Source organism: Apteryx mantelli, chromosome 1, assembly GCF_036417845.1.
Source record: "Apteryx mantelli isolate bAptMan1 chromosome 1, bAptMan1.hap1, whole genome shotgun sequence".
NCBI lineage: Eukaryota > Metazoa > Chordata > Aves > Apterygiformes > Apterygidae > Apteryx > Apteryx mantelli.
The window spans coordinates 141,655,051-141,675,885 of NC_089978.1; the positions used below are offsets into that span (position 1 = coordinate 141,655,051).

Genomic DNA, 20,835 nt, shown 5'->3' on the forward strand with positions numbered 1-20,835 from the left:
ATGCGCATCTACGTGTACACATAAAATATGCACCATACAGTGTTGCGTGCACAGCATGCAGGATATGCATACCAACTGCTTTCATTATAGCCTCAACAAGTGGGTGCAAGTTGGAGAAGATGTACAGGTTTAAATAAAAAACACACACACACACACACAAACATAAATATGAATAGTTTCAGCAGAGCTTTTTTTTTTCTTTTGCCCAGACCCACTCTCTGCTGACAACGAGCCGGGCACCCCGCACGGAGCAGCTGCAAGCCCCGCATAGCCCCGTCCGCCCATACGGCGCGGGGCCGTCACCGCTGCCCGGCCCCACGGAAAGCCACCGCTGCTGCGGGCCAGCGGCGGGCCCCTCTCCGGCCGGGCACCGCGGGGCCGCCCGGGGCCTCCTCCCGGACGCGGCGGCGGGAGCGGGCGGCGCCGCGGCGGCAGGTGCGCGGCGGCTGCGCTGCGCAGCCTGTCCGCCGCTTTTTGGCTGCAAGGCTCAGAGGGGGCTTCAGCGAGACAAAACGCCGCCCGAAACGCGTCTCTGCGCAGCCCCCGCTCCGTAACTTTCCCCGAGGTGAGCGGAAAAAAACTCTCAGCGTGTGCTTCCTATGCGAAAAGTTCCAGGAAGCTCGTTCTCAAATCCTGTTTCAACCGAGGAAAGCCTGGTGCCTGCAGCGTAAGGAGCGCCCCCGAGCTTTGTTGCCTCCCGCCTCCCCGAGGCCCAACCGCCAGCCCGACACCTGCGAGCACCAGCCCCAGCCACCATGTCTCCCGGGAGCAGCTGGTGTCCAGCTTACCTGCTAGTGATCGCCTCTCTGACAGCGGCATCGTCCCGAAGCCAGTACTGTTCGGTGGAGAAAATGGAAAATACCATCATCAACATAAACTTAGCTCTCTCCAAAGGCGTCAGGGGTACAGAACCAGTTTATACTTCAACCCCAGACGCTTGCATATGTGCTTGCTGCTTGGGAAAGAAACTACCAGGTAACCTTTTCCTCTTTGGTGTTTTCTGTTACTACTTGTGGAACACTTGTAATTTGTCCGGGCTTGTGTGGCTTCTCAAGGGGAAGGGACACGGCACTTCTGTGTATTCATCACTGAAACATTAATTTATCGGTTACCGGGAATATCAACTGCTTGTGACCGCTCTTCTGTTTTGCTTAACGTATTAGCCAGTGATATTAGATCTTAATGCCGGACCCCTGAATGTTTGTTGCAGTAAAGAAACAGAGGGGCAGTTTTAAGGGCTAAAATCTCTCAGACCCCCACCCTCCAAGATGAAAAAACCATAATTAACAGACACACCACAAAGTGACTGGCATGTTGTGCTTCATTTAATTTCAGCCAGAAATGGGAGTGCCTACCCTTCTCTCTGCCTGCTGTTTTTCCTCAAGCCCTTAGAGCAGTGTGAGGTACAGCAGCAAATAGAAATGACTGTTAAGGGTGACCCGGAAAGCAGGTACGAGCCAAGAGACTGCTGGGATGTGATGGGAGAAGCGAATAAATAATTGCCCTCCCCAGAAGTAATAATGAGGAGGTTTTCCTATTTATCAGGATTTGTAAGCCAGAAAATATTACATACAGTGGAGCCGGTGTGGTAGGATCTGCAGTGAGCCCTTGGTGAGGGGCAGATGAGGGCTTAGACTCATCGCATTCTTTCCCCGAGTCTGTTTGCACAGGAAGAGGAAGGGATGACCCTTGGTATCTTGGCTTTGGGCCATTCTTTTGCAGTCCCTGTGCTGCTTTTCCTGTAGTGGTGTGATGCACAAGCTGCTTTCCTCTTACTCACACCAGGAAAATTTTAAGTTAACAGAATACAGCCTATTATCAAAATGCTATAAAAGTTATTGCTGCTGAAATAGGTATATATCGTCTTTTTACAGGAGACAAAAAGTGTAACTTGATGATTTTCGATGCTCGAAGGACAAGCACGCGTCCAAACTGCTACCTGTTTTATTGCCCTAGCGCAGAGGCCTGTCCAACGAAATCAGCAATAAGACTTGTGAGCTACAAGATAACTAGAGGTAAATCATAGGAAAAGCCACAGATCCCCACACTAGATGGCTTTTGCACTTGTGACTTTTCAGTAGCGAGCAGATGCTTGGGGGTTGCACTTTTAGGAAAAGGTTTTAAAAGAAGCACTCTAAAAATTGGAAAATGCTTTTCCTGTGCCTTATGAGCGATGGACAGGAGAGCGTGTAGGGAGCATCTGCACGGGCCCAGCTTCCCAGCTGGAGTAACAACATCCTCACTGTTACAAAATTCCCGTGCATTAGATTCACAGCTTCTCATAGTTTTCCCCTGCTTAAAACAAGAAGCAGCTCCTTCTATTTTGATATATTCTGTTTGAGGAAAATTTCCTGTACATAATGCTGAAGAGTATTGCTGAAAGGAATAGAAACATGATGAACTTGTAGCTGTCTGCATATTCAAACGGTTCAAACTACACTGATGAAGACCATGCATGTACAAGGAGAAACACTGAGCGAATGTTAGGCAAGCCTCAGAGCATCGCTGTGATGTTAGTGAATAATTGGCTATGTTAATAATGACTTTCTGTTTCCAGTTAGGGAACCTGAAGTACAGATGCAAAGTGACTAAACTCAAAGCTTTATGGCATGTGGGCTGCACGCTCCATAATTTCTCGCTGTCTGTGCTGTGGCAGTTTAAATAGTAAGTCTTATTTGTTGGCTAACATCAGCTTGCACCAGACCTGTTCAAACTCCTCAGATAAGAAACTGAGAATTAGACTGTCCTACCAAGGGTTCATAAGATGGTGTTAGTGTGGCTGCTTGAGAGAGCAGAAATTTTGTCTTTCCAGAGGCTGAACTTTTACTAAAAAAGTGCACTTTTCCAAGAGGAACTATGCACAGAGCAACAGTAAGGGTATGCAGAAAGATTATTCACCTAATGTTACCGAATAATTTTGTGCAGACATAATCACACAGGAATTGGGCAAGAGCAGTGTGCAACAAGTGGGTTGCGCACCTGTAAGATTATCATTACACCCACTCTCTTCTCCAGCCCTTTCTCCCCCAGATGAATACAGGGGAGGCAAACAAAGAAACAAGAAATGTAATTGTGCTTTTTTTCTGCAAATGCTGTAATGGCTGAGTTAAAAACTTGATTGCCTATGCCATCTGTTTTTCGTTTTGCATTTTTTGGCTTCTGTGAGCATTGAATTATGGAAAGATTATGCTAGCTTATTTACAATATGTTCCCATAATAAGTTTTCAAAGGTAGCTACCACATGGTGTCAGTACTGACAACCCTTTCAAGCTTTGTTTTTCCAAATGAGAATATGCATGTGGTTACACTGAAACCCAAACTAAAAGTGAGGAATAAAACTATCGGTAATAAAGAAAGCAACTTAAAATACTGAAGACATATAGTAGTGACATTTTGTTTTAAACTGTTCTTGCAGCCTGTTAACCAGTGGAAACCACCTATGACTTGTGAAGTAAAGCATTTCCTGGTTCTAGTAGCAAAGAGCTCTTGCTGGAAAAGGCAGAGCATTTCTGGTTTCTGCTGCCTGTGTACTTTTGCGGAGCTTGGCTTTTCCACCCCACTAAGTCACCCAGGCCAGACTGGCAGAGTCCATCAAAGTATGCTCAGAAGGTGTTTATTTTCAGAAGGAAAACCTGAGGCTTCGTTTCTAATACAGTTTATTGGACAAACTATTTGAGAATATTAGAAGGACCATTATGTTTTTTATGTCTTTTTAAAGGGTGGTTTGTGCAGTGCCTTGCTCTTTCTCACCAACAAGCAGAGGTGTTCTAGTACCATGGCTCTGCCTCGCACATGGCAGTTCTGAGCAAGCACATCTGGGAGCTTATAGTCTAACAGGGAGATGACAAATACCATAAGGTCCAGGCTTCATGCTGAAAACACAGAGTAGAGTTAGTTAATTCAGGCAGTCACATAAATTAATTTAAGTGCTGCAGAGTAACAACGATGCTCAACTCCCGTGTGGGGCTTGTAGCTTCCAAGCGTTGTTATGCCTGTTTTACAGATAGGGATACTGAGCCCCAGGGAAGGGACTTGCCTGGTCGGACTACATGATTTTTCTATTGAAATGTGCAGCTTCTGCTGGGGGAAAGTGTCCATGGGAGTGCCCTGGGAACAGGGAACGAGCAACAAGCCAGGGGCCGGCTTGGTGACAGTGACCGGCCACTTCCTCACTGGTGCAGAAATGTGTTCAGCACTGCAGGAGCAGCCCAGAGTTTGGCTGCCTTTGCCCATATGGTTTCTGATTAGCTAATGCCTGAGCATTTTGTTATTTCAAGTTATGGTCTAAAATCAGAACATGGCTTTTCTAGAAGTCAGCCCTTGTGGTTGAAGTCCATGTAGGGTCTTCCTTTGCTAACAAGCTGGTGCTTGGCTGGAAGTTTATGATTAAAAAATGGTGTCTGTGGTTCAAGTTAAGTTGCTGTGTTGTTTAAAGCACTGTCTTTTTTTTTTTTTTTTTCCACTTCGGTTTCTGGCGGAGTCAGAAGGCTTGGAGATATATTAGAACAGTGGCCAAATAGGCTTCTCTTTATGTATAATAAAACTGAAATAAATCCATTCCTCTAGATATGAAAGAGTTCCTAGCTGAAAAAGAAGTGACCGTGAAAATATCACAGACTTTTTGTTATTTCCATTCCATGGCAGTTAACAAACCTCTTTGCCTCTATAAAAGAGAGGAGTGAGAGTCAGAACTGCTCGAGAGCATGTCACCTTTTCAATGCTCCCTGTGGCAGCTCGACAATAACAGTAAGGACACAAGATCTGTGCCAATGAGCCAGTCTTTCCAAGAACTTTTGGACTATGGCTGGATTTATATTTGAAAAGCATATTTTACCACGATACTGGAAAAATGGAATTCACTGGCTTTACCTGGCATTTTGGGAACTTGTGCAATATTTGTTCGCGTTCTCCAAGCAGGGCATTAAATCCTTGAATTATTTCAGTAGCAGTTTCATGTAACATGTAGGAAAAACACTTTGCTGTATGGAAAACACTCAGCTAGCACTCTTAGATCCTCCATTGGCCAAGTACTTTGATCAGAAATTTATTTTGTAAACTGTACAGGCCTGGTTCACTGCCATGTAGTATACAAGTTGCAGGAATACAGCCTATTTTGTTACAGCTGAGAAGGAGTAATCCCATAGAAATTAGGAACTGTTCCTACTTTGTCTGTAAATAGATGTCTCAGGGACACCTTGTCTATGTAGTAAAATATCAGAATGTTACAGTCACGTGCATGGAACTGGAGTAAAGCACTTTTACATACTTATTCCAGGTGATCCTGAAGCTTAAGAGACTTCTCATCAAGGCACCCAGACTGCCACAGATTTCCCACATGACTTTGGGTAATTCCCTTAGACTCTCTCTGCTCAATTCCCAGCCTACAAAATGGAGATCTTGGTGGAAATATGTGAGTCTAATGAGTAAAGTGAGGTTGATGATATCTACTTCTTTATCGACAGAGACTGAGAACAGATTAAAGGCAATGGGCCTACTCACTCTGCTTTTCACCTCTGAATAAACACTTACATGCATGCAATATACTCATATTACATAAAACTCAACCAAATTTGGATGATGGCTCTGCATGGGTGAATTATGTATGAAGCTGCAGTCAGGGTCTGATGTGCCCAGGTTTGAAGCTGAGAGGTCTTGTGACACACACACAATTTAAAAGTCACTCTGCATATTTTAAAAGAAAGGACGATCTCGATGCCTCAGGTTGATCAGCCATTACTTTCTGGACTCCTTTTATATCTCTTTTACTAAGAAAAATGATCAGAGTAAGCCTGTGGTAGTCAAAAATAGATTGAATAATTAAATACCAGTATTTCCTTTCTGTTTCTAGACATCCATGCTCTGGAGGATATATCCTTCAAAAATGGATACTCTTTGTCTTCAGGTGCTGGAGCCTTTATTTCTCGCAGTCCAATGAGCCATCTGAATCATACCACTGCTTTGCAACAATCTGACTTTCATCCAGCAGCTGAACTCCCGAACCACGTGGCCAAGCATGTAGCCAGTAGTGAATTTTGTACAGATTCGCCTAAAATACAAGGGGCAAAACATCCTGAGAGCTTAGACTCCACCCCACAGCAGAAAGTAAATAATCTGCTGCCTACAAAGGCATCTTTCACTGTTCAAACTGGAAATTCCTCCACTTCACTCCCCACGACTCAGTCCAGTGTCCCTGAACCCAGCAATACCACTGCTGCTCCTCTGCCTATGAGTATCACCAGGCTGCAATCCAGTATGAGCTCTCTGCCAACTGCTGCTGCTAAACCCGGTGCCCTCACCACCACCACAGTGACCTTTCTGCCTAGAGCTGAACCTGGCAGCCCAGCTGCCAGCATTGCTGCTACTCATGTTCTTCTTTCCAGCCCCCAAACTTCTGCTTCTACCATTACAGCCAAATGGGTGACCACAAATGGCAGCACTGAGCCGAGGTGGAGAAGGCCAGCCACCCCTTGGACACCAGCAACTGTCTCCTCCAGTGACACCAACCATGTCACCCTCCTCTCTTCTTCAGATTTCATTCTGTCTAGTAATGAGTCCCCCACAGCTTTCCAAAGCAACCATCAGGGTTATGAGCCATCTGATTCAGAAAGCTACTTTCTGGAGGGCCTTCTGAGGCGGGAGGACGTCATTCAGCTAGGAGAAAAAAGCAGCCTTGTAGCAGCTTTACTTTTTGGGGTGATATTCTTGTTATTAGTTATTGCACTGACAGGGAAGAAAGTCCATGAATCGCTTCAGAAGAGACATTATACAAGGCTGGATTACTTGATCAATGGAATGTATGCAGATGTGTGATGGGAAGGGAGAGGGAAATGGTCGGTTAGGAGCAAACGTGGTCATTGCTGAGAGGTCTGCTCTGAAACCGAGCAGTAGATGCTGAAATCTTAGAAGAGGATGTATTCTGTTTTGGCCACAAATGGGAAAGCAGCAGATGATTTTGGTGGGAAAGAGAACTGCTACTTCTACACTGAGCTGTAATGTATAACGTTTGGTGTGTTACTAAATCTTAAAAATAAACACTCAAATCCAAGGTAAGCTAAAAAGTTCTTTATTTTAAGGAGAAAAATCATCTGAAGAGCTTAATCTGTACTCTGTGACAAGATTAGTGGAACAGAAGTACATCTAACATTGAGCACTTGTGCAGCGCATGAGCATTTTCAGTGCTGTTTTGCCCCCAAATACCCTACTATTTCACAGTATTCTGGCAACCCTATTTACTATATCTATAGCCTTCAAGGAGTACTTGGTAGTAGAGTTTTGCATCTAAATGATTTTAGGTTCAAACAGTAAAAATTGCACTCTACATACCATACATTGCTTAACTCTCCCTAGTTATGTGAAGTTAATTGATGTTTATATTTAATGCTTTTGCCTGCATACATCATGCCTTTGTCATATCTATCCTTAAAATCACATGCCACAAGTCTGAGTTTGCCCTTTCCAAAGAGATTGTCACCTGCTAACACACTGATTTTTTCTAGCATGTGTCAGAGAAGTTTTTATCATATCAAAGTCAAGCAAGCTGCAATCAAGCTCTACTGTGGCAAAGGCCTGCCCAGGTGACTTGGCACCTGCATGAAAGACAATCGGTTCTCATCTCCCTAAATCCATAGCAGGTGAGACCCACCACCTACTCTTAGAACAGGCAGAAACTTGTGAGGGGGACTTAGCAAAGACAACAGCTTTATCTTTGGCAGAAGACACAGAATAGGTGTGGTCTCCAGTTCCCTAACATCTGGAAGGACTGAAGGGTAGCAAGTTTGAAAGGCAACCTGTGCACAAGGCTGCCAACCTCAGAGAAGTTTCCAACAGCAATAGATGAACGAGCCTGCATATCTTCAACTTCTGCATTGTCCTACTTCCCTCAGCAGGCTTTTGAAGAGTTGTTCACCTCAGTGCTGGACTTGCTGTCCCTCCCGAACACCAGAACTCTCCCTGCTCTCAAAGCGCATCTTTTTCACTTCTAGGGTCATCTTCATATGGCTAGTAACAATCAAACCTGCTACGAGTTTCCCCATCTCTGGAACAGGAGATGAATGAGGGTGTGAGTAAGCATCTAACGCTTGCCATACAACTCCCAGTTCCACATTATTCACATTTTTCCCCACCACCACCCAGTCTAAGCCTGTTTGCAGAGTGAAAGACTAGCTATCAAAGTATCTGTGTGGCAGGCAGCATAATCACTGGCAAACCTGAGGACAGAGAAGGAAGGGTGCCTCCTGAATACAAGGAAATAGTGCTATTACAAAATATGAAGAGTGACTCACATCCAAGAGGTTCTTAGATCTGTCAAGTTTAGTGCAGTGGGAAGCAGGTGTGATCCAAAAATGGCCTCAAGGCAGGTTTTCTGAGAGCTCCAACAATAACTTCATGCAGAAAATTCTCTGAAAATTCCATTATTCAAAGATCAAAGAAAAGTCATTGTTTCTTATGTCAAGAAGTTGAATTCTTACTATATGTGGGCTGCAAATTGCTTTATAGATACATAAACAGCTGGTCTTCTACATTGCTTAAGTCTGACAATGCTTAAATGAAAACCATTCTGGATAATGTCTTAAAAGTGAACAAAATAACAAAGAAAAGTATCTCAAGTTCAATGCACTTTGTTTAACCTCAGTTTCTTTTTCTTTTCTTTTTTTTTTTAATAACTATTTCATGAGTCTCTAGTCAGGGAATGCAAGGAGGGCAGAGAACATTTGGGGGAAATGAGATAATAAAATGGTAAGTATTAGGCCCTGTTGTGGGCTGTAAAACTGTAGGTGCAGATCTGAGGTTGACTGTTTTTCTTTAAAAAGAAAGACAACTTAGCGAGAAGCCTTCTACATTGCCTGTGCCAGCAGAGCAGCTCATTACAGGAGAGGTGTTGGGAACAACTCCTGAATCCTTATCGCTTATTTCTACTGTAGTAACAGATTTTTTGGAGGGAGAGATGGTATTAATTGATACAGTAAGCACAGTAGAGATACATTCAAGAGAAGGTTGGCAGACATTTCACAGGGTCATTCACAACATTCAGCATGTATTTGGCCAATGTAATTAGAAACATTTCCCTCCAACCTGGACAGCAAACCTATCCAGCACTGTGAATGGCAGGAGTATAGCAGTTAGCTGCATGTGTGCCACCACTGATTTGGTGAGGAAGCTGAGTTGCTTGGCCTTTCACAATTTTGGAGTGAAAGAAACAATTTTAAATGTTCTTACATTAATCCTTTTTTATGCTGGAGCAAAGAAAAGCAGATACTAGGCAGGTGTACTGAAACACTTACCTGTTTTTTGCCATCCAGTTGTTGGATTAAGAGCATATGGGGAGTTAGGTGACTTGCCTGGGTCATTCTGCAGGGGAATTTAGAAACTATGTTTGATCGCTAGAGAGCAACAACAGTTTATTAAATAGAATCGAGAAGTTTGAGGATGTCAATTTAAAAATATTTTAGCTAGCTCAGTTTTTAACTTTCCTATCAACAGCTATTTCACTGCGAAAATATTTTATAAGAAAGCTGTCCTGTCCTTGGTGCAGGATTATATACGCACACTTTTTAAGCTACTTACTATATCACATAGTGGTAGTGAACCACTGTAGAAAAAAGCAAAACATTGAAAGTATTATCTTCTGTATATTAATAACGTTAAATCAGGTTGCATTACTAGTCACATATTGGCATTGTCAGTTAACAAAGCAGGAGAAAGAGATTTCCGATAACCATTCTTTAAACAGTGATACAAAGCGTATGCACTTTGGAGCTTATTTATTTGTCTGGATAATGCTCTTGCAGTATGAAAGAGTAAAGGAGTGAAATGGAGTAACTGCAAAATATCCATCAAGTTTATGTTATGCTTTTCAACACTGCTTATGTAAAATTTCCGTGCACTCTTCTGTTTTCCATTGCTTGCTCCTTTGGTTTCAAATGTGCCCCACACTCCCTGATATGAAGTGAACAAGCAGCAACAAACTTTTGTGGATAGTTCAGGAACTGAATAGATCTGTTTGTAATAAGGAGAAAATAAGGTACAACCTTCCCACCCTCAGAGTAAATACAAGTGTCTTATTTATGATCTAAAAATAAAACCCAAATCATGTAACTTGATCATCAACCGTTGTGGTATGATGACAGCCCATGCACTTGGGGCAGCTCTTTCTAACCCTTTCCAGTTGTGTTATGGCACAAGGCCAAAAGCTGATTGAATTTAATCACCTGAAGAGTGTAATAAATGCTGTAGCTGCTTGTTTCATGTTGTTGTTTTATTGTGCTGAGCAAACAACAGATATGTAAAATACAAAGTTATATAGACTGTCATGAACAAAACTGTTTTGTGGTGCTGTACAGTAAGGCAAATAGAAAGCCCACATTTTACGATAACCAACACGAACAATCATAAAGAAATAAAAAAACTAAATTGCAGCTCTACTTGAGGTGAGTGAGGGAAGAGCACATAGCCCCTACCTCAAAGGGCAGCAAACTCACTATTGCATATTCTCTTCAACTAGTGCTTCAGTTTATTGGAATTGCTGTAGGACCAGGAAATCCTTATACTCAGGATTCTTGCCAAGTAAATTACCAACCAACGAACCAGCCAAAAAAAAGAGAAAAGAATTACATGGGAAGAGAGTTTCAAAACTCAATTTTCTTTTTCTTCCTCCTACAAAACCACGTGAGTGGATTTGAATCTGATGACACCATTACATTTTGGATTTTGCCCTCCATCCCACACTTTGCTGGTAAAGCATGGAGTTTATAGTGCCATTACAACATTCAGCATTTATCATATGGTGCCCCTTCATAGAGATGAGCTAGACTTTGTGCTCCATCATACTCCTGAAAGCAGCCTGGCTACACTGCTGGGCGCTTCCCAGCATTACTCCTTCTCTCATGTAGATAATATACCTCTATACCTCCCTGTTCATAGATAGTTATGGGATAGCAGCAGCCCCTCATCATTCAAAAGTCTTGCACTTCTCTTGAGGAGTGTACATGCTGCTCACAGATGCTTTACCAGCCTCCTGATGGATAGGTCTCCTGAACTGTTGGGGTATATTGAACATTTTTCTTCATCTTTAAGAAGTCTACACTCACTCTTAATCTCACATTTTAGACTTGCTTTTCCTCCTAGGCCCCTGCAGTTCTTCAGAATATTGAAGGGCAAACCATAAAACTGCTGTTCTTTTTCCTCTTTATGCTTGACTGAGAGCTTATAAGCAATGAATGAATGTATTTTTCAGTTTCAGTATAACTATGCTGGATCGCTGTTGTCTGTGTGTTATATTGGGTCACTTCATGAAAAACCATCTGAGGACTGTGCATTAACTCTTCTGCTCTGTTTCTTCTCTCCTTCCTACCTACAAAATGTCATTGTCTTCAGTGGCAAAAGTGGATTGGATATTCAGTGTCTGGGAAGATGTTCTCATCTCTACTTTTTGTTTTGCTTCTAAAAAAACATCGAAAATTCCATCATACCGATAACAGAAGAAAGACCCTGTTAAAGTTACCAGGTAGTCTATGCACTCTGTATTTTCTCTAAGGAATTTAACAAGCAATTAACATCCAGAACAACTTTAAGCTGTTATAGGTTAGACTGGTTGAGCCATAGGCATGTTTTGAAATATTTTCTCATTTGTAGTCCTCATGGAGACCACAAAGGTGCTTCTCAAAAATGCTAGGATTGTCAGGATGGCTATGTGCACCTTCAAACCTGTCTGAAAGGAGCCTGCTGTTTAGTGGAGTTTCTGAGTAAGCTTTCTTGTTTGCTTGTATGAAGGAGCCTTTTTTCCCTACCCCTAAATCCAACTTCCACTGACCCTACTGAAATTCTCTTGTGTAGCCCAAGTAACTTATGAATGAGATGATGCCTTTATTTCAGTGGCCACGTGCTGCTGGCTTTGTGCATGCAGCTCCCATATATGTCAGTGGGAGGTCCCTGTGCACATAGTTTATAGCTGTAAGTCAAGTCCTCCCACTTAGTGGCTCATAACTTTCAAAAACAATTGCCTTATAGGATGACATGACTTCTCAGCCCAGAGGTAAAATTTATGAAAGAATCTGAGGACAATTTTCCCAGCTGCTTCTGATTATTTAACTATGACAATGTTTTCCTTGTTTTGTTTCGGGGCATGAAATAAGGAGTTCAAATGTTTTTCCATCATGTGATAACTCAGTCACTATTTCTGGAAAGAATCCAGATTTGGCACATGCTATATGTTGCCCTTACTGAGCACTCTGTTTCAGAAAGGCCAAAAATAATTTGTTTGTGAGGTAGAGTTTTAAACAAGTGAGAACAGCTTGCACTATGCTGCTTGTTACTAAACAAGATACACATGTGGCTTTCCTACACAGACAAATACATAAAAAGACAGCATACCCCATTCAAATGAATGCTGTAAAGGATAGCACATTTTGAGAAGTGACAGGCCTGACCACTGAAGTCTATCCATGTGTTTTGTCTAGCAAAGAGTGCAAGCTTCTCCAGACATGTGTTGGAGACTCCATCTCAAGGGTAATTCAAGTGCCTTGATGTTTTAGTTCCTTGCAGCTGCTGAAAATTGGTATCACTGGTAACAGCAAATCAGTCAGTGGGGACCCCATTAATTGCTAGCTAAAGTGATTTTCAGGAACTCAGTGTGCACAATAGCCAAAGAGCCACCACTGAACTGCATGCAGCCCACATGCAGTCCCAGCGCAGCCCGCCTCCTCATGTCTGGAGTATCTCCCAGCTTTGTAAACACCACGAGTTTGGAGCACAAACAAAGGTTATCCTGGGCAGCAATCCAGACTGAATTAAAGGGGGTCAATGCAGCAGTTGGGGGCCAAAACCCTGCACAACAGCAAGTTACCATGCATCAGTGTTAATTGTCCCCACATGAGACACTTCTTGTGTCTGTTGGGCTGTGTGCTGACACCTATGGCCCAGCTGAGATTATAGAAAGAACCTGGGCCTGAAAGGTGAATTAAAAAGAGGAGTTTTGGTTTTAGGGTAAAGTTTATAACTTTGTCACTGAACATGATGTTTTTTCAATTTAGTTAATTTTCACTTGATTGAATGTTGATTATACCCCAGTTAGATATCCCCTTCATTGCAGGTCTCATTATGGACCAGCTAAAACAAGATAGATCTCCTCAGGAATGATTTTGCATATTTCTCGTGTGGTTTTTGACCTAAAATGCTACAAATTTTGTTTAAATCTTTAACTCAGCTTAACTCCAAATTTTACCCTACTGTCATCATTTGTGACAATTCAGTGTCTATCTTCTACCTTCTTTTTCTGTGCAGCCTTCCCATTGTCTACCCAATGTTGCTCAAGGTTGAAGGTTTTACACAGGGAGTGAAAAGGGGAATTTGCCCTTAAATTTGTGGGGTTTTGTTTTGCTTTTGTTTTCAGATCTTCCTGTTTAAAAGTGAACAGTATTTTAAACTTAGATTGTAATGTTCTAAACTTTACTTCTTATGAAATCATGTCTGTGTAACAAAATAATTAATGGCTGATCCATACGTCAAGGAGCCAGTACTGCACAATACTGAGTGCTTTTTGCTCCTGAAAAGGTCCTTCTGAATCTACTGAAATGAAAAACAATACCTTTGAAAAAGCAGACTTTGTTCTTTGTTTGTTTTAAAGAGCCATGACAAGGGCTCCAGCTACACCGTAGCCATGAGTCTCAAATGTTTTGTGTTCACTTAAGTATAAATCATGGCACATTTCTAATGGACAGATCAATAAAAAGAACTGATAGATGCATAGCTGAATACTATAAACTTTCTGCGTGGAAACTGGGGGAGCTGCTGGGGCACAGAACGAGACCAATAGCAATAGCTGTTCTGCCTGTACACCGCAATCACTCCGGGGAGTAAACCTACATAAAGCGAGAGCAAACACCGGCTGCCCAAACCTTGCTGTATTGTAAATAAAACTATAGTAAGTGCAGAACGAGGGGCAGTAGACAAAGTAGGAGCAACAACTGAAAAACTGGTATATATGAATGCTCTTCAAACTTTTTTTCTCCTGTCCTTAAGTGGTTTGGGTCTTTGGCTCCCATTGCCTTTTTTTAGCATCGCAGCCAGGATGCCTTTTGATATACAGCATTCACAGTTTCCTGCTGCCACAATGTACCATAGGAAGCACATACCCTCATTATTAATTCCTCCAGTTAAAGTGCCAAGATTCCTAAACCACAAATGAATATAGGGCTCTGAACTGGCATTTCTTTCTCCTCTTGAAGCCTTACTTATTAAAAAAAGTTTTTGGTGAAAATAGCATTTTAAAAGTATTGTTCAAAGAAAGGATCTCTTAATATGCCAAGATTAAATGGGGATTTTGTTCTGCATAAGCTCTTTTCAGATCATTCTAAAGGTATTAAAGTTTTCACAACTTTAGAAAGGAAAAAATTAGTAAAAGTTATATTAACTGCAAAGACCTGACACTGAAAAAGGTGTTGGAAGGGGCTTTGTGAGACATGTCTATTCAGACACAACTCACTGTCTTTTACGCAAAGATCCATGTGACCATGGACTATCTTGTTGGGTTTGGTTGGGGAGGTGGGGGAAGAAGGAAGGAAGAGAAATGGATTGGATACCCTCCCTCTAATCACTTTTTTTCTTGAGAGGAGAAAATAGAATCTATTTATTACTCAACTGAATATGATGGCTCTTTAAGAATATCTTTACAGCAGGCATAACTGTTGTAACAAATATATTGGGTGGGGAGCATCTTTCTGTTGTTTGCCTTTGTCACCTACTTACATTTAACTGCCAGCTGTACTTGAAGAGTCTTTATCAAAGTCCACACTGTGAGGAAATTATTCAAAGAACTAGTGGAGATGGAAAAACAGCAAATGAGATTTCAGCCATGGATAATAGCCTCTCCCACCTCCTCAGCACACAAAGAATGACTTACAGGCCATAAGCTGTGAAAACCATTACACACAGAGCCAGCTCAAGCTTGAGGGCCTGCATTCACTCCTGCCATAAGAGGCGATGAAATCAATGGGAGATATTTTAGCTAGTGCCAAGGGTGAATTTGTGTGGAGCTTTTTGCTGCCCTGTGCCTGCATCTCAATAGCTTTTGTGGAGTCACATACCTGGTGCTTAGTGCTGCTGCCAGCTGATAGTGGGGCAGAGCAGAAAATACAGCACTGCATTTCCCCTCCAAGGGCTGTGGCGCTGAAGCACAGCTCAAAATAATTCCAGTAAATCAGAAACCAACTAACTACAGTAAAATTATGGGCAAAGCCAAAGCCTTTTTGTGAAAAAGGGTAGATTGTAGAATCTGCCGCTGTCAATTATCTTGGGATTTCATTATTTATGCCCCACTGAAAAGTAAGCAGCACTAATTAAAACATCTAATATCAATATTTTCAGTGGTTGATTTTAAGATTTTAAAAAGCTCAAAAAATGAAAGGTAGGGATTTTCCCCTTGGAGTTTACTCCCTCAGGAGTAAACTTGAAGTGGTATCTTATTTTAAGCATTTTTATGATTCTGAATTAAACTGAGGACATATATGTGTCCTACATGTTGCTCTTCCAGGGCTTGAAACATGCTTCCCACAGTAAAACATAAAACCTATAGAACAGAGTATAGGTAATAGTTCTGAATAGTCCAAGGTGTTTTTTCACTGACAAATCCCTGCTAATGTTAACATAATGAAAACCTTACTAAGAATGTATCTTCATTCTTATTTTTATTTGCTACCTATGAAGAAATTAAAAGGGTTAAAAAAAGATTTTGGTTTTGCTTGAAAATATGAACTGGTCCAACATCTTGCATTTTTGTGACCTTACCATATAAATCTCTTAAACATAGAAGGGCTTCTTGACGCCATTAAACCTAAAGGTTAACCATTAGAGGGCACTCTTCTCTCCTCTGAAAAAGAAGTGCAATAGTAACTCATTATGTTTTTCTAGCATATTGTGAGAACTTATCTAACAGGTAAGAGAAACAAAGCCCCAAAGAGGGATCACGCTTGATGATCCATAGCTATTTTCTTAGTGAACTGCAGGCTGAGTTTTTGTATCTTCTCCCTAGAGTTTAAACTGGAGGGGGATGATCCTCTTGTCCAAAATGCAAATGTTCCCATGTACTGCTGTAGTATTGCACGTTAGCCCAGAAGTGGCCATTTCAAGTTGCAAATGAGTTCTTTCCCATGTATAGATGGTGTATTGCAACGTGTACGTTACATAAAGTTTGAAAAGTGCTGCATGAAAGATGCTATGTGATTGCTAATTACTGTGACACAATGACTTACCTTTCTGGACCATAGGCATAAATTCTAGTCATTAATCCCTGCGACTAAAAGAGTGTGAAGAGATGCACAATGCTTTACCAGTAACTAACTTTTAAACTTCAAAGGCTACAGTGCAAAGCATAATTGGTAAATATTATGGATGCATATTGCAAAATGCTGAACTCCATGAAAGGGTTCTGAAAAGGAAGTATTTTTAAATTGTTGGTGCTTAAAATGCACGCACGTTATGGTTAACAGAGCCCAGATGCTGACTGTTTTTGAAAATTTTAGCAAACTAAAACAAAATAATGTTTTGGTGCCTGTCAGCCTGAAATGCGATCTCTTTTAAAAGGATGTTTTAGCTGTATCAACCTAGCATTAAAATACTTCACAAATTTTAGAACTGTAACTTTCTCAGATGATGTTTTTATAATTTGGCTTTGAAATGTAGCCATGGCTAAATATTCATAAGGAAAGTATTGGGCTTGCCCTGTGGTCTGGTGGGCAGTGCCAAATTAAAGTCAGAATCCTGCATAGTTCACACTGAAAACGCTACAGCTAAAGAAGCATATCCTGAGGCACTGCTGTTTTCAGCTCACTGGGAGATGGAAGAGGAGAAAAGAAGTAGAAGGTAAACGGCCTGACCTTGGATTCACCATCAGCACCAGTCCAAACATTCCCCCAAAAGTGTAAAGAAAATGAGCAAGCCTTTGGGGTCATCTATTTCCCATTTCCCCCTGGGGATATCACTGGGCTCCGGTGGGAATAGCTTGCCTGTATGGTCTGCCAGGCTCAAGCAGCTTCTCCTCTGTGAAGTTTTTGTTGTAAGGAATTTTTTAGCCACAAAGAAATGCTCAGATCTCACCGTGAGCACCAAGCAACATCTTCTGGTAAGGGAGATAGGAAAGAAAGAATGGATATTATACTTACAGGGGAAAAACAAGATAGTAGTGAAGAGCAAGGAGAAGAGGCAACTATATGTGATAAAAGCGAACTTCATGGGATGTTTGGTGGGAAAATTGCCACAGAAACTGTGGGAGTGATAGTTTTTGCTGTGCATTGACAGGCTCTTGAGAATCCTGCAGATGACTGCAAAGACAAATGAGGTCTCATGGCCTGGAGAAAACTTCTGGAACACAGAAATGACTATCAGGCCAAGGAAATATGTTGGTAAGCTACCCATCTCCTGTTAAAAAAGTGTGTTTCATACGGTATGAGAGTAAAAGTGAGGGACAAAATATATCTGCTTATGACTGAACTTTAAGAAGGAGTAAATGATCTGATACTCTGTTCCTTAAAGTGGGAACACTCTGGTAAGCCTGTTGCACTCTTGGAGCAGGAGAAACCTTGTCAGGTGTCTTTAGCATTAAATGATGCTTAAGTTACTTAGAGCTGACCATGTTTTGGGGAAGTGTTGGAGGAAAGATTTTTGTTTATAAATAGCAACTGTATGACCTAGGCCAAGTGGCAAGGTGATGATGCTGGAAGTTAGGGTGTCCTGTTTATCTGCTAAATTGTTGTAACACAGACATCACTGGTGAAGTCATCACTATGTCATGTCCCATTTCCTCAACTACAGTGCTCCAGACTTTCCTACTGGGGGCAAGAGAGGACTTGAGCTAGAGTTTCAGTATGAAATCTTGGCCCTTTTGAAGTTGGTGAGAGTTTTGCCATGGACTTCAGCAGGACCAGGATTTCACCACGCCATGCCCATTAATTCTTGTTCAGATATTCAGTGAGGGAGCTAATTATGATAGTGGTTTCTGTGATGTGGGCCACCACAGATTCATTTGCTAAGCAGCCATCTTTTACCAACAGCTCTTCCTCATTAGGGACTTGAGTCCCAGTCCTACAAAATCCCATTGCCTTCACTGGAACTCAAGGGCATAGTTCAAAGATGCGTTGATTTGGGCAGTCACTGCTGGTTGAAGGAGCTCCATCTGCCATTCCTTGCTCTCCTGTGCACTGACACAACTGCTTGTCAGGCTGCACTAGAAACCTAGCCAGGGAACTAATCTGAGTATAAAAAATCCCTGCAAAAGCTCTTGTATCATTGAATCACTCTCTGAGGCTGGAGGTAAGGGTATGCCTGTGTAGTAGATTTCTTAGATGGTGATTCAAAGGCTTTGATTGCTAAAGTCGTGAGGTAAGGGATGCCTGCGCAGATTTCCTAGCTGTTGAAGCCTCTGACTGGATTTGAACTGGCAAACCACGATTTGTATTTCTAAGGGTAATGAAAATAATATTAATCAACAAGAGGAAACTCTTTCTAAAATAAAGCAGACATTCCCTCTCCATTCCCACTTGCTTTATTCTGACTTCAAGCCCAAATAAAGGAACATAATAAATATCTTTGAGAAAGCTCATCTGTTAGGGGCTTGTCTGTATGAGGTAATCTTGCCGCCTATCTTACTTTGTAAAAACATCTACACTGGAGTTTATTTTGTGTGTATGAATTAGAAGTAAAGCTGAGTAACAGTTACTGTATAGACTTGGTCTTCAATCCTAAATATAGATGGGAAAACAGGTTCTAAGAAGGCTACCTATGCTTGAATAGAGGTGGAAGCATTTGACTCTACAAAGGCTGTGGGAAGTAGGGGATAGGCTGCGGTAGGGGAAGCCAATAATCATTAATAACGTAGAGGAATGGACTATCATTAAATGACTATCAGGAAAGGAAAGGGCTTGAATTATAGCAAAATGGTGAAATGCATGTATGGGAGGGGTGGGAGCATATAAAGTTCTAACACTAAAAATAAAACCAGTCAGCTTGGACAGCAGGGAAGATGTCTTTAACAGTGACAGCAAACAGGCGGGGGACCAGACTCCCAAGGGAGATAGTCAAGACACCAGAATGTTTCCAGCAAAAATAGATAAGATGCTAGAGGGAATAGCATGTAGAGGAATGTGTTGTATGAGCAACATTATGACTACATAGTGTAAGTTAAAAAAAAATCACCCAATCTTCTTTTTTTATCTGATTCCAACTAAACAGAGCAAGCAGAACACTGTGCTCCCTCTGCCTGTTTCTGCAACATCTAGTTGTGACAACAAGGGTAAGATGAGGGTTATCTACTGTCTGGATGCATTTTTGCATGGGAAGTCTTTACCCTTGACCATCTATGTGGCTCTTGTTCGAGTTTGCTCATCCTCCCAGCTGACACTGCAGTAACAGGGGGAGGCTATTTCACCTAGCAGAGTCAAGGACATTTTGTAACGCAGACGTGGCCTCAGGCAGGTATTGCTCATGAGTTGCATTGTTTACACTTTCAAGATCTTTTTTTGCAACCTTCAAGGTTGGAAATATACTTCTTTTTGTATATAGTTTTAACTGTTATTCTTTTCCAGTAAAAGTTCAGACGTTCAGGTATTATCACGACTCCATGAGCTATAGCCTGATACTAGAGTCAATCTACAATGCCTGGACCTTTAATCTGACCCAGATGTTACCTCCTACTGTAATCAGAAAAAAAACTATGAAAAAATATGTTCAACAGATATGAAATTAAAAGTTAAATGTTTCCATAAGTTTCCAATAACTCTAAAAATAATACAGGACTTTGAATGTAAGGATCTCAAATTTTGCTTCAAGTTGTTCTGCCTCATAGCTTCACGCTACTGAACAGCTGTCATATTCTGTGAGGGAGAGAGAGCGTGGCATATATACTTTTAGATTTAGCAGTCCTTGTAGAAATCCTCATATAGAGTTTGTAAACTGGAAGAAACGCAAGAAAGTTGAAATTTGTATTGCTTAGGAGGAAAGAACAAAATAGGTAAGGAGGGAAGCTTTTTTTTAGTAAGGGCGTATTAGAAAATCATAAACTTTTATTTTTTTCACAAAGAAAAAGGTGTGTTCAAACAGATACAGTTTGTGAAAAATTATGCCTAAGCATGGCACATCAGCTACTCTTTGGTGTTCATTTGCTCTGTTTGTAACTACTATTCAAATCAATAGTTTATGACATTTGGCTTAGTGGGGGGGGGGAAGAGAACCTGAACAACCCCTCAAAAGTGCTGCGAAATAAATCACGTGCCACAACATCAGTTAAGCAGCAAAGTCCTACTGATAAAGGAATACATCCGAAGCGCTGCTGCGGGCAAGATCAAGGTTATCACTCCTGAATGCCCAGGCAGGGGGGCATCCATTGCAACTTAATTTTACAATACCGCTTAGGGTTTTTTTCCCCCGATACTTTAACATGATGCTGCTCGGCCCGCTTCCCGGTGCGGGGTGCCTCTAACCCGCGCCTGCGGGGCAGGCCTGGGGGAGCTCAGGGACAGGACCGGGCACCCCAAGCCGGAGGCACCGCCGCGGCTGCTTCCCTCCATGCCAGCGGGCCGCGCCGCCATTTGGGCCGCAGGAGCCGCCAGGTGCGGCCCCGCTCGCCCCGCCGCCCAGAGGCGTCGCGCTAGCCCGGCCTGGTCCAGCCCTACAACCTGGCTTGGCCTGGCCTGACCTGCGTCGCGGCGGGTCCACGGGCTGAGCTCAGGGCCTGGCATCCTCACGGCGCCCACCGTCACCTGAGGGCGGAGGAGGAGCCGCAGAGCGGCGGCGGGCCCTTTGTCCTGCCGCCACTCCGCGCCTGAAAGTAGTCCCGTCCCTCCCAGGGCC

At 42.3% G+C, this 20,835-nt stretch overlaps 1 protein-coding gene across 4 annotated transcripts in view; it reads left to right on the forward strand.

The window, feature by feature from the left end:
* Window positions 1-517: 517 nt before the first annotated feature.
* LRP6 (LDL receptor related protein 6) overlaps window positions 518-20,835 on the forward strand; it is a 145,133-nt gene continuing 124,815 nt past the window's right edge. For all 4 annotated transcript variants that reach the window (XM_067304809.1, XM_067304815.1, XM_067304823.1 and 1 more), the window contains exon 1: window positions 518-975. In XM_067304809.1, coding sequence (XP_067160910.1) covers window positions 756-975 — 220 coding nt within the window. In that variant the 5' untranslated portion in view covers window positions 518-755. The remainder of the gene's footprint in view (window positions 976-20,835) is intronic.